This window comes from Balaenoptera ricei, chromosome 15 (assembly GCF_028023285.1).
Source record: "Balaenoptera ricei isolate mBalRic1 chromosome 15, mBalRic1.hap2, whole genome shotgun sequence".
NCBI lineage: Eukaryota > Metazoa > Chordata > Mammalia > Artiodactyla > Balaenopteridae > Balaenoptera > Balaenoptera ricei.
The window spans coordinates 81,184,389-81,198,446 of record NC_082653.1 but is presented as its reverse complement, the minus strand read 5'-3'; the positions used below and the strand labels follow the sequence as shown (position 1 = coordinate 81,198,446).

At 52.6% G+C, this 14,058-nt stretch overlaps 1 protein-coding gene across 9 annotated transcripts in view; it reads left to right on the top strand.

Annotated features, from left to right (window-relative positions):
• Window positions 1-14,058, top strand: part of CUX1 (cut like homeobox 1) — a 371,808-nt gene that overhangs the window by 328,102 nt on the left and 29,648 nt on the right. For 6 of the 9 annotated variants that reach the window (XM_059898024.1, XM_059898028.1, XM_059898023.1 and 3 more), the window contains 3 exons: window positions 3,278-3,580; window positions 5,781-5,969; window positions 12,077-12,341. The exons of the other annotated variants lie outside the window; for them this stretch is intronic. In XM_059898024.1, the coding sequence (XP_059754007.1) occupies window positions 3,278-3,580; window positions 5,781-5,969; window positions 12,077-12,341 (757 nt within the window). The remainder of the gene's footprint in view (window positions 1-3,277; window positions 3,581-5,780; window positions 5,970-12,076; window positions 12,342-14,058) is intronic. 9 annotated transcript variants of the gene reach the window in all.

The following is a 14,058-nucleotide window of genomic DNA, read 5'->3' as shown; positions in this document are numbered from 1 at the left end:
TCATCTAAATGGTATCACACAAGATGTAGCTGTTGAGTCTATCACCAGCATCTCAGTCGTGTGCCAGGAACTATGGAAGAAACAGCAATAAATCATGAGGAGATTTACGCTGCGTGCAGGGGAGATCTTTTTTTTTTTTTTTTTTTTTTGGCCGCGTTGGGTCTTCGTTGCTGCGCGCGGGCTTTCTCTAGTTGTGGCGAGCGGGGGCTACTCTTCGTTGTGGTGCGTGGGCTTCTCATTGCAGTGGCTTCTCTCTGTTGCAGAGCACGGGCTCTAGGCACATGGGCTTCAGTGGTTGCGGCACGTGGTCTCTAGAGCGCAGGCTCAGTAGTTCTGGCGCACAGGCTTAGTTGCTCCACGGCACGTGGGATCTTCCGGGACCAGGGCTCGAACCCGTGTCCCCTGCATTGGCAGGCGGATTCTTAACCACTGCGCCACCAGGGAAGCCCCAGGGGACTTTTATATAGACAAATATGTTCAATTTAATAACGACTCTTTTTTTTTAACATCGAATTCAGGTTTCCTTAGCGCTGACCATGTGGCAGGTTTGTTCCTCATTACAACCCTGTCTGCATTTTTCAGATGAGGAAACCGGGATGTTGCAGGAAGTTAGGAATCCTATTCAAGTTAGCACCGGCAGCTAGTAGAGGCAGCCCCCATCCCCAGACTCAGTGCCTTAGTGCCAAGCCCAGGGCTCCTCCTTTTTTTCTTGTTTAAATTATCTTTAGTTACACAGAAGAGCACAAAGCCTTGTTCTTTCAAAAAGCCTTGTTTTAATCAGAGGGCTCCATTTGCTAATATTTAGAAGAGAAAATATTTCTTCTTCTCTGTTGACCATGTTTCGTGTTCTGTCAAGATGGTGAGTCATACGGGCACCTGTCCTCCTGGCACCGAGGGGCCCGGTCCCCTCACCAGGGGTCAATGGGAGCTGGTTGATGGGTCTGGTTTTGTGGTGCTTACTGGAAGTAGCTTTCTAGAGAACTGAATGACTTTCCAATGTGATGTTCTGAGCCTGTGGATTCGTGGTGTGTCCAGCGAGGCCGCTCCAAAAACTTGGGCCCAATTCTGCTCTCGGTGACCTGAGACCACGGTGGCACCTGTGTGCACCTGTGTCTGTCGGTGAACAACTGTCACTCAGCCAGTACAGTTTAGACACAGACTCAGGGTGGAGGTGCAGATACTAGCCACCCAGTACATTCCAAGGCCCAGTGGGGTTTTGATCTCGGCGGGGGGGCGGGGTTACCTTTGTCTGCAGTCACGGTTGGGAGCACAGAGGGACGCCAGTAACGTGTGGCGAGCACCTCTGGTCAGTTCTCTCAGAGGGTTTTCCTGGCAAAAATGTGTGCGAGTGTCTTGCTGAGGATGCCTGGAAGAAAGAAACATGCCTCCATTCGAGCTATTCAGGGCACCCGCCTGCGCCGGTGCCCAGAACAAAACGGGGGTGGCGCTCGGGCAGCAGTGCTGGCCGGTATGTTCTCCAGGCAGCCATGATTCTGACCTTGCTGTGGGTTAAAGGACACAAACCTGAGAAGAAATCTGTTTATCATGTGGGGAATTCATGCCATCCTTGACAGTATACAGTGAGCAAGATGAATGATCTGCCAAATTGGTCCCTCGCCTGGGTGACTCAGGGCAAGTTCACAGTGCAATTCCATTGCTGCTTCAGATTCAAAAATAACGTTTGCTGGGTTTTATATCCAGTTGTATGATGACCTGGAGTGAGCAGAGAGAAGAAATCCGATTTGTAGGATCCAGATTGCCTGGACCGTTTCTGCCGTTTACGTCTGTCTCTTTTACAGCTTTCACAAACCAGTGGGTTTTTTGGTTTTTTTATTTTTAACCTGATTTTCCAGGTTGAGGACACAGCGTTATGTGATGGTGGAACTCTGTCCTGGTTTAGGACAACAGATGGGTTTATCGGTTGAATTGCAGTTGTTTTATTTGGGATTTTCTCTTTCTAGGTATTTATACAAAATATCCCTTGTATCTGGAATACATTTTCCATCCTCTTGAGTTGAGAATAGGTTGTTATCCTGGACATCATATGTCCATCGAAGGACACTCCAGTTATACGATCAGTTGAAATTCAGTTACTCCTTAGTTTTGCATTTTCTTTAGTCAGGTCGCGGGTATTGGGGGGGGCCTCCCATGTGTGTTCACACTCACTGCGTGGCCCAGCCTCGTGAGCTGTCATCTCTCTGGGGCTGTAGAGCCCTGTGACAGCACCTCGCCTGGCCCCTCACACAGGGTGCTGTGGGATCTCACCGTGTGCCGTGCCTGGTGGGAGCGGGGAGTGGGGGCAGAGATTGCACCCAGACTCTGAGCCAAAGGCAGGTTTTACCCTGTGGGTAGGACCACAGTGCTAGGTCACTTTGCATTTTCTCTATATTTGGAAATTAGGAAATGGCAAAAGCCTTTATTCCAGGCATCCCAAAACTAGAACGGATGTCAGGTTTTACGGGTAATGCTAACAGAGAGGCCCGAAGGGACCACTCACCAACAGAGCACGGTGGCACTCCCTGCTGGGCACCTGCAACAAGACAGCTCCTCCTTAAGAAAGGAGAGCATGGAGACCTGACTGCCCACACTGGCCCCGTCTCTTCCGGTGTTGGTGACAGCATGGCGTAGACAGAGAGCTAGGCTTTCAGAAGCACATCCTGGGCTCTGGCAGAGAGCAGGGTGGGCACTCCTCTTCCATCGGTTCCCTCCACGTAGGGCGCCATGGAGCCCTCTGGGATCGCAGTGAGAACCGACCTGGGGTCCCAGCTCAGCACTAGGCAGCCGAGGCCTTAGGTCTCATCTTCAAGGGTCTTCATCACTGTGGTGACCACACATCGTAGGTAGCCCTCATTTAAAATACTACGTCCATTCATTTTGTGCTGGAAATTATGGACAAAATAAGTATGCAAATTATAATCTAGCCAAGGTACTTCTGAATTATAGAATTAAGGGGTTCCATCGGAAGAAATCATGACAGTGATTGCACGTGACTAATAGGACCTATTTTTTAACAGAATGCCCTTTATTGAGCCTTCAGAAACCTTCTCTTTAAACCCCTAGTTTTTCTTCTGTTGCTGTTTTTTATTTTTTAATACAGAAAATGAAAGGTTAATTCTCAGCCAAAAAACTATGAAACAATTCATTTAAATCCATAGACTGCCATACTGTCTCCTTCTTAAACAGACGTTTAATTAGTCATTCCTAGATAAGGAAAGTAGATGCACATGGTGAAAGACAGCTGTTTTCAGCCTCGGTTTTCTGTGTGCTTTGATTACAGAAAGCACTCCAAAGACCTCTGCCAGCTGCAGCCCTGCACCCGAATCACCGATGAGCTCTAGCGAATCAGTGAAGAGTTTGACTGAACTGGTCCAGCAGCCCTGTCCCCCCATTGAAACAAGTAAGGATGGCAAACCGCCAGAACCCAGCGACCCGCCTGCTTCAGACTCCCAGCCCACCACCCCACTGCCTCTGTCCGGACACTCGGCTCTCAGCATTCAAGAGCTGGTGGCCATGTCTCCAGAGCTGGACACCTACGGCATAACCAAGAGGGTCAAGGAGGTGCTGACCGACAACAACCTAGGTAGGTTCCCTCCCCAACTGCTCGGTCAGGAGGTGGCAGGTCGTTTCCTGTTGGGAGTTCTCAGGAAGAACGAGTGGAAGGGGGCCTCAGGCTGAGCCAGCCAAAGGGTTTAAACGTTCACAGGCTACCTATAAGAACCTAAAATGTCCTATAGTTGTGAGCACTCAGGGTTCATAAGGGTGTTAGAGGTCTAAGGTCAGTCCCAGCCCAGCCCAGCCCCGCCCCTGCACCCCAACCAGGACCTCTTGGAAGACAAGCATGCCGGCCGGAGCCAGCTCAGGCCATACACTGCGACCACCGATGGGGGCATGCCCAGTGGAGCTCTGAATCCTGGGCGAGGGGGTGGGGATTGTGCAGAGCAGGGCAGAATCAGCATGAGCCCAGTAGCATCTGGATGGCGTCACGGGAGAGCCCGACAGGCAGGGTTCCGATTTGCTGTGAAGGCAAATCTGTGATCTGAGGGGTGAAACTTTTCACACCAGGGAGACGACTTCCTCCTCTTTGAGCAGAAGAGGCTTCATCACAGTGTCACCCTGGATTTAGCGATGAGAGGCGTCTTCACAGTTGCTCCGACTGGTCTTGGCTTCTCCGGGAAAGAAGCTGCCTCCCCTCCCAGGGTGTGTGCGAGGAGTAATAGACGCAAAGGGGCCAAGTTACAGATGAATTAGGCAGCTTGGTCAAGACCCAGGCATCCTCTTAACCTTTGACCTGGGGTCTTGGGGTGTTCATGGGTTAGTCTCTTAAAGTCATAGCGGGACGTGTGTGTGCGCGCACATTTTAAAGGGTGAGGGTCAGTCGCTTTCTTCAGGCTCTCAAATATGTCTGGGACTCAAAACTGATTGAGCGTCACTGCTGTGAAACCTCTAAAAGTAATACAGATAATTTTCTAAGAATAATCGCTTGATTTCCGCCGCCCCCCCACCCCGCCCCGTACAACTGGGTGGGTCAAGCAAATAATAACTAGCTGTTCATATATATCGCTTTCCTGAACATGACAAGCTCCTTGGAATGAAATGAGATTCACTTGCCAGATTAGAATTAGGTAAAATTTGTTTGAAACTACCACAACGAAAAAATGGTAAGGACCTAGGATGTGTTTGTAGGCTAAACTGAGAGTCTGAAAAGCAGAGAAACCACAGGTTTACCAAAATCAGTAAATGTATATATCTCAGTTAAAATGACTGATATCAAAAAAACTTAATTTCTCAAATCCAAAGCTTTCCATGCAGTAAACTTTTGCTTAGAGCCCCGCTTCTCTTGTAACTGCTGTGAGCGCAGCTGGGGGTGTTTCCCTCTCACAGATGGAGGACGTGAGCCGCAGGGGGAACAAGCCGGTGGTCCACAGTCCCCCTGCACTGAGGGGCAGAGCCGGTGTCGTGGTCCGTAGGCTTGATGGTACCAGACACTGGCCTCTGATCCCGGTCTCCACTTCCACTAGCGGTCCTGTTCATTTAAGTCCTCCCGTCCAGTCCTCCAGGTTTTGCCTGGTTCTCGTGCGTACCTTTAAAAGTGGTGGTCCCTCTTCACTGGCAGCTGAATGGCTCTCAGAGGAGAGAAATTTTCTTCCTAAGCCTCCAGCGAACATTGCAGACCTCACGCCGCTGTGCTCTCCAGAGCGGAATACCCTCTGATCAGCCTGGGGAGCAGGCTGCCTGAACCGCGGGGACAGACTTTAGAGCTGGAAATGGCCCGCTTTTCAGGAAAATAAAGCTGAGGAGCTCTTTCTTCTTCTCTTTCCTGCTGTGACCTTGGGTCAAGTGGCCTGTTTTCTCAGCAGGACCTGGTAACCTCACTAATCGTGAAAGGAGCCGGTGCAGACGGCCCTGTGGTTTGAGGCTGTAAAAGGGAGGTCTCCCCACGAGCTGCTTAACCTCCTGCGCTCGGGTTTGGGATTAACCACCTCTGATAAAAGCCGCAGGTGTCATCCAGGCCTCGGTTCATCCGAAGCCCAGAGGCTTTTTTGAGAGAAGCCTTGTGTGTAGCCAGAATGCAAGAGTAATACTGACTCCATCACCAGTGGAGTTCGTTACCAGTCTGGTTGAGGAACTGCTGCTACAAAGTGCGCGCTCTAAGCCAGGACCCAGCTGATCAGACTGTGGGTCTTGAACCCCCGTTTCTGATTTTAACCTGACACATACTTGTCCCGCCAGATCCCTGGGTCTCAGCAGTGACATCACTCTTGGTTCTGTTCTCTCTCTAGGTCAGCGCTTGTTTGGGGAGACCATCCTAGGGCTCACCCAAGGCTCCGTCTCCGACCTCCTAGCTCGCCCAAAGCCCTGGCACAAGCTCAGTCTGAAGGGGCGGGAGCCCTTTGTCCGGATGCAGCTGTGGCTGAATGACCCCAACAACGTGGAGAAGCTGATGGACATGAAACGGATGGAAAAGAAAGGTAACTCCCTGCCGCCTGCCCCAGCCAATCGCTTTCTCATTTATAAACACGCTGTTGCTTTTAAAGCCTTTACACCAAGCTGAGGAGGGACATTGATCCATGCCCAAGGGACTGTAAGGCAGGGCAAAGGATTTTTTGATGATCATCCACCGATGAGTACCTAAAAGGACTGGGAAGATTTGTGGCTTTTTCTGCCTGGCAGCCTGAACCCAAAGGCATTTAGCCCTGGGGGGCACTGTGATAATTCCTCAGTCACCCTGGCAACCAGTGTACCTTTTTCTTCTTCAGGAGAATAAGGCCACTTGGTGGTGGCTCCTTTGTTGTCTTTTGTTTTATTGGGTGGGTGGGGTATTAAAACACTTCATCGCACGCGTACCACATGGCAGGGCTTCCACAAAGAGGTGGTTAAAAAATGCGTTTGTAAATAAGAAGTCTCTGGTTCAGAGAAGTTAGCCGCCTCCAGGGAGGTCGCCCAGCCTGGAGAACAGCAGAGCAAATTCCTGCCAGGACAGACCTCTCTCTTGCTGTTACGTTAGTCTCTGGGGCTGTAGAGGATACGACCTCCTAGAGAGCTAAGAGCAGCTCTCTTCTCCAGACACATCCCGAGCCCTCTCAAATGCTGAGCAGCGTTCTGCTACAGGTTACAGCACAGGAGAAACCCTGAGGGATTTCCTTGGTGGCAGGAAGTGACACCTGCTCTGTGTCCTGGTTTGCACTGCACATGCCGCCCCTCGTCAGTGAGTCCTCCCCTTGGAGGGGACAGTCCTGGGTCACCTTTAGTGCTGCGAGCTTACCCGGGGGCTGCTGAATCCCTTAGATGTGGGAGAGCGGGCACCAGCTGCTGGTCTGGCCGTAGGAAGCCGTGACCGCCCCCCGTCCTCAGCCTCTGCAGGGGACCTCACCAAAGAGTGGGCGTCACACCCACCCGTGTGACTGTGCCCGGCCCCACGCCCAGCGCACCCGAGCCGGGGGCGGGTGGAGCCCAGGCTCGAACCCTCTGAATTCACACCAGGGGCGTGTGCGGCTCACCTCCAGCCCGGCATCGCTGTCCTCACCCAACCAGGGAAAGGGCTGGGCTCCGAGAGGGAGGGAGAGTCTCTGGTCTAGAGACTTGTAGGTTCAAAGTGCCTCCTATTTGCAGACACTGTGCTGAGACTTCGCTCAGCCCACATAACTCCATCCAGTAGAGATGTTATTATCCAGGAAAAATGAGGCTCTGGCATCATGAAACTTACCTGACTTCAGGTTGGCATAAGCAGGAATCCAAACGTGGGCTGTTAGGCTTCACAGCCAGTGCTCTCAGATACGCATGTGTTCTGCTGCCCTGGGCCGAGTGCCTGCCACGCCGGGACCACGTGCCCAGGCAGCGGCTGCCACGCCAGCCGGGGCCCTTCCGGGGGGCTCCTGCCCTGCCCGCCCTCAGACTGCAGACCGAGGCTCTGACACAGGCCGCAGCCGTGGGCAGCTGCAGGCACTGCTGCAGGCTCCAGAGGCCCAAAACTTTCTGACTTTTTATCATGGGAAATTTCAGACATAAAAGCAGAGAGAATGGTATCGTGAACCCAATACCTCCATCACAGACTTTCAACAAGAGCCCACCCCAAGCGGTTTTAAAGCTGCGTGCGCTCTGTCAGAAGGCATCCCTCCCGAAGGCCACCTCCTGTGCACGGGCCCTGGCCCGACCACTCCCTGGGGTGCTTCTCCTGGGCCAGTAGAAAAGGACCTCAGCCTCCACAAATAGATCTCTGGGGGCTTCCTAGGCCTCCACTCCCTCCTGCACAGGCTCTGGGCGCCATCTTGTGTCACAGAAGAGTTCTGTCTCGCTGGGGCCCAGGCCCCTCCTCACATCCCAAAGTCCCTGAGCAGCTGCAGGCCCCCTGTCAACTCTCGCCAGTAGGGGTGCTCGCTAACCAGCCCCAGCGGGAGGCCGAGGCATCTGACCCCTCAGACACGACAGCGGGTGACCCAGGGCACAGCACTTCCTGTGATTTCCATAGACGATCGGTCACCCGCCCAACGCGAGGGGGCTGGCTGGACAGACCAGGCTCATTTCTTTCTAGCCTCTTGACTCTTCACCACATTCATTTTAGGGGGAGAAGATCTGCTTCTCAGTTATGTCTGAGTTCTAATCATAAAATGGCACGTTAAGTAACTCCCTAGCCTAAGTTTCAGCGTCTGTAAAATGAAGGTAATACTTTTTCCGGTTGTAAGGATTAGAATGTACCTAGTATAACAACCAGCACATATAGGCGCTCACGAAATGAGAGTTATTAAAATAATTTGTATCCCTTTAAAATAGATGAAAATAAGCTTTGCCCCCAGTCTAGCCTAGATTAAAAATTCTGCACCAGGCAATCCAGACTGTAGGCTTCCCATGTATGCTGCACTTCCTCCTCTTCCGTAAAAGCTTTTGCTTCTTCTCCCTTCAGCGCACATCTTTTATCGTTCTCCTTTCTTTCATTCTTGTAAATCTCTTTCTCTACCCTAGTCCGCCCTCTGCTTTCTGTTCCCTTCATGAGATAGCGCGCGCGCACACACACACGCACGTGCGCGCGCGCACACACACACACGCACACGCGCGCACACACACACACCCACCCACACGCACACATGCAGCCTCAGCTAGCTTGGGGGCTGGGCTCCCCTCCCTGGAGGCTACAGATGGACCCTGATAGTCTTCTGTGACATTTGAGACCCACGTGTCAGTGCTGCTGAAGTGTGTCTCCCTGGCTTCCCTCGGCTCCCGTGGACACAGCCCCGGGCCCCGCTCCCATGCCGTGGCGGGGCGGGGCGGAGGCGGGGAGGGGGGCTGGCCACCAGCCGGCTGGGCAGGCAGTGCTGCCCCGAACAGACTTAGGTCAGCCTCTCAGTTCGGTCACTTACTAGCTGTGTGACCTCAGGTGAACCACTGAACCTCTCTAGGCTCCAGTTTTTCCACCTGTAAGTAGGAGTGATACTGGTCTGTCTCCCGTAGGGTAACTGTGAGGACCGGATGACAGATGTTTGCTGCTGCTGCTGCTGACAGACAGATACTGCTCTTACTGCCCCGTGCCGTTTGAATTAAATAACACTGCTTCTCAACTTTCATCAGTTTTCAGAAGTTTTAAGGAATTTTCAGACCGTATTCCAAATTAGTTCACTAGAATGACCTCTATGGATGATTCGTTTGCTCAAGAAGTCCAGATGGTTTTTAAGTTGAAGCGTAGTTGGTGATTAATGACACGTAACAACAGAAAGGAGCAGACGAAGCACACGTAGCACTGGGAGAGCAAATATCTCCCAGGAATCACCCCCCATTTACCTCGCAGCCCACGCAGCACACCCCCAGGTGACAGTCGCACCTGAGCCCCTGAGCCCTGTCTCAGCCCGCTCCCCACCGCTCCTCCTAACCCTTATTCCACAGTCAAGAGACCCGTGAACAGCGCACGTCCTCCCCTCGCGCCAGCTGCTGTGCCTTCCGGGCCGCGCATTTCCTGACCTCTGAGCCCTGCTCTGGCCGCTCCTCCCCTCCTGGGTTAGGAGCCTCCTCCAAGCTCGGTCCAGCAGGGTTTCTCGAAGCCCCTTCTCATCTCCGTCCGCCAACCTCCTGCTCACTGTCTACGTTTTCTCAAGACTGTGGCCCCTGGATCAGCGCCTTCCTCCACGCCCATGTCCTGCCTCATCCAGGGGAATTTTAAGCCCCATCTGACCTGTCCAGCACCCAGGCCTCAAGTTCTTTGACCTCCTCAACCCTTGATTCTCCAAATTGCATCCTCGCCCACAACTACTCTACCTCTCGAAGCCTGAGTTCAGGTCCCCCGTCACTGACCACATTTCCCTGTCCGTCCACCTTTCCACGTTTCTCCGTTCATCCCAGCTGACCCCAGATGGCTCCAGAGCCTGGATATCCCCTCCCAGGCTTTCCCCCAGCAGTTTGCCCTCTGCTGCCCTTCTCTGCTTCCCCAGAACACCACCCCCTGCCCCGATCCCCGCTTTGGTACTCTCTGGCCATGATACTCTATCGCACACCTTTTCATTCCTCATCCCCCTGCAAATCCCAGCCTTGGGTTAGCGCCCTGCCCGTCTTCTTCACCCAACCTCCTTGGCGTCTGGGACCTACACGGGTCGGTGCCGCCTCAGATTTGTATCTCCGGTTTCAGTAGGGTCCTCTGTGCTTCTCCCCACCCCCGCCATCACCCCCTCCATCCCCACCACCATTTCTCACCGACCTCTCTCAAGACTCCATTTCCATCTCTTCAGATCACCCCTCCTCCTGCCTTCCTACTTCATAAAGAAAACCAAGGCTGTCAACTCTCCCCACCTCAGTCCCTATAAACGTGTCTGTATGTCCACCCACCCCACCCTTCCCCCCCACTCCTACTCCTGTATTCAGGACCCACCTCATGCACCTCCGGTGGCCGTCTCCTCCCTCACCTGTAGCCCCAGCTCTCTCTGTCTTCTCCCCCATCAGCTTGGAAACATCAGCTCTCTCTCATCTTTAAAGGGCCACCCTCGACCTGGGACTTCCCTTCTAGAAGCCATCCTGTCTCTCACGTTTCTTTTACAGTTAGGCTTCTTAGAATAGTAACTCCTGCCCACTACCTCCACTTTCTCACCTCCTGTTCACTATTAAATCCACTGCGGTCTGGCTTCTGCTCCCACAGCTCCGCTCTATCTGCTCACCGAGGCCTCCAGTTACCTCCTAATGTCTAAGCACCCAGGACATCCTGGGTGCTTGTTGGACCTTCCTTTCTGCAGCACTGACGCAGGGACCCTCACTCCTCACTCATCCCTTCCTCACACCACTGTCTCCTGGTTTGCCTCCCGTCTCTGGATCCTTCACAGCTGCTGCTTCCTGGGGTATCCTCTGCATGTGGGTGTTTTCCAGGATTCCATTCTCGGCCCTCCTCTTTTTCATCAAGGTCGCTGACTTAACTACAGGTTCTGTTCTAGTGGTTCCAAGTTCCTCTCTCTAGCCCGGACCATTCTTCTGAGCTTAACACCTGTCTTTCAAACTGCCTACAGAACATCTCGACGTGGGTGACCCAGAGACCCCTCAAACTCCACGTTTCCAAGACGAACCATCATCTTCTCCCTTTAGTCTGCTCCTTCTGTGATACCCAGCCCAATGACACCAGCACCCAGCTCACCTCCCACGCCTGAGACCAGGGGGCCGTCCTCAGCGCCGCTCACTCTGGTCCCTCGCTGAGTCAGCCACTACGTCTGTCAGTTCCACGCCTCACAGCTCCACCATCTGTCTGCTTTGCTCCAGCCCCATCACCACTGCCTTAGTGCAGATCTTTATTCTTCTTTCCTCCCAACTGAGCTTCTTCCTTTCAGTCCTTCCCACTCCACCCTCCGAGCTGTCGCCAAGGCAGCCTTTCAGAAGCAGAGAGCTGATCACATCATTCCCTTCATTAGAATCTTTTCGTCTCTTCCCACTGCTTTCTAGGTAATACCTACGTCCAAACTTGTGGCCTACCCTGGCCGCCCGTCTCTCCACCTTTAGGTCCGACAACTCCAGCACACCCCACCCCCCATGTGCACGCGCGCGCGCACACACACACACACACACACACAAACACACTTTGACCGTGCTGTTTCGTGCCTCTGTGTCTCTGCACCCACTATTCCCGCTTTCTGGAGCAGCTTCCTACCATCTTCTACTTCGCTGCCTAGTTTTTCTGGTTAATCCCTTTGTCCTTCAAGATTCAGTTTAATCATCACGTCTCCCAGGAAGCCTCCCCGGCCCCCTCCCCAGGCTGAGCTGAGTACTCTCCCTCAGCGCCCGCCTCCGTGGCACCCCACGCTTGCCTCCCGTATCACACCTTACTGGGGCCACCTATCTGTATACTTCTCTGTGTCCCCACTAAACCGTGGGTCGTGCAGGGACAGACGGGGACCTCACGTCACGACAGAGCAGGGCCTCGATGAGCGTGTGTTGGGTTTCAGAATGGTTCTGGTCCAGGTGTTTTGAGATGCTCTCGGAAGAGCAGGGGGCTGCCACGGTCCACACAACAATATCTGGGAGCAGAGGGCGTACCGCGTAGCGTCGGGGCCGGGGCCGGGGCCGGGGCGGGTCTCCCCGCGGCGCCTGCACCTCAGTCTGACTCCTCTCCCTCCCTCAGCCTACATGAAGCGGCGGCACAGCTCGGTCAGCGACAGCCAGCCCTGCGAGCCCCCCTCCGCTGGCATCGACTACAGCCAGGGCGCCAGCCCCCAGCCCCAGCACCAGCTGAAGAAACCCCGAGTGGTGCTGGCTCCCGAAGAGAAGGAAGCTCTGAAACGAGCGTATCAGCAAAAGCCATACCCGTCACCAAAAACCATCGAAGAACTCGCCACCCAGCTCAACTTGAAAACCAGCACTGTCATCAACTGGTTCCACAATTACAGGTACGGCCCTGCTCTCGCCCAGTAAGTCAGCTACAGTTTAGAGAGCGCGCGTTCAGCCCTCGGGAAGAGGCCGACGGGTACTGCAGAGACTGGCCGTTCACCGTGCACAAGGACGATGTGCTGGGGACTGAGAACTTGGGGTTTGGTCAGTTAATTGGCTTCTTATTCGTATTGGCGTTTTAAACCCCAAAGACGTAGGGTCATATAGTTAGAGACCAGAAAAAAAATCTCTCAGGGCTATCATTTAGAAAGGGAGAGTGTAGTCATTCATGGTTCCACAGTAGTGACCGTGTATTTGGTGATTTTTTTAATGCTTTCTCAGGGTCTTTTACAGTATTGTTTTCCAAATTAGTTTGATTAGTTTTGTAATTAAATCAAGTAGTGTAAGACCCTTTCTTCTGGGAAAGTCATGAGTTAATGAAGATTTATTGAGCATCTACTAGGTCTACAGACACTGAGCTATGTGTTTTAACCAGCACTGTATCACTTGATCCTCACAACTGTGTAAGAGATATAGTTTTTTCCACATTTTGTAGATGAAAACATAAAGCGCAGAGGGGTTAAATAACTTACCTGAGGAGGGAAGGGCCCGGTGCTCTCCTCTAGAACAAAGGACTGGGGTAAAACGTTGGGATTAGATAATGGAGATCCACTGACAGATAATGAATTGTCGATCACCGCTATAACCAAGACTCCCTACTGCTAGAAACCAAGAATTCTCAGTGGCCTGATGGAAATTCCTGCCTGTTTAATGCCTTGTACTCGGCCATCTCGATCGCTAGTTCCCATCAAAACATCATTTTCTCTAGGGCTCGGCAGAACTGGGGTAGGTGCTCCTGGTTATACCAAGGTGACAAGTACACATGTATAACCAGTGCAGGTGGAGCCCTCATGGTTCCTCACCTCAAATAAGTGGCAGGCAACATAAGATCACAGACAGTCAGGGGCTAGAGGGAGGAGTTGTGTCTCAAACTGGGGCCTGCCTCATCGGATAGGCTCTGCTGGAGCTTCTGACAGGGCACAATTGTTCCCAGGATCTGAACAAATTGGAAAATTTTTAACTATTAGATGGGAGCCAAAATAATACCTTTATTGCTGATGAAGGCTACGTTAGCAGATGTAGCTTAGTGTGAGAGCCAAACAGACTTGCTCCCTGACCCTGAAAACCAGGCCAGTTTATCCATCATGGCACCACTGGCCCCGGCAGGCCTCCCCATGTGTAGGCTGGCTCTCAAGAAGACAAAGTACATGAGCTGAGCCCGGCTAGCTTATTCATCCTACATTTACCAATCAGATAAAAACAGAGGCAGAGTGAGGTCAGCAGTTACAATAATGGAGAGCTCCCTCTGCACGGAAGGAAACCTCCAAAGTAGTAAACTAAAGTGCAGTGAAGGCTAGTGAATGGAAACGTGGGCAGAAGTTCACCAGAGCCTCTCCTTGCCAGGTGTCACACAATCCTCCTTTCACTTTCTAGACACAAAGGTGCATTTGAATGTGTACTTTTGAGTCTTCTGCAAGTTACGTCCATTTTAATGCAAGAATCACAACCCTGGACAGGGGTGCCGGAAGCTGTAGATTGCTGAGTATCTGGGTAAAGGTGCTACCAGTCGCACAAAACATCTCCAAAGCCATTTCCCCTGGCCCTGCTGGGGCCACCTTTTTTTTTTTCCAGATCCCCCTACAGGCCTCAGTTGAGTGGCAGTCACTGCCTCCTGGC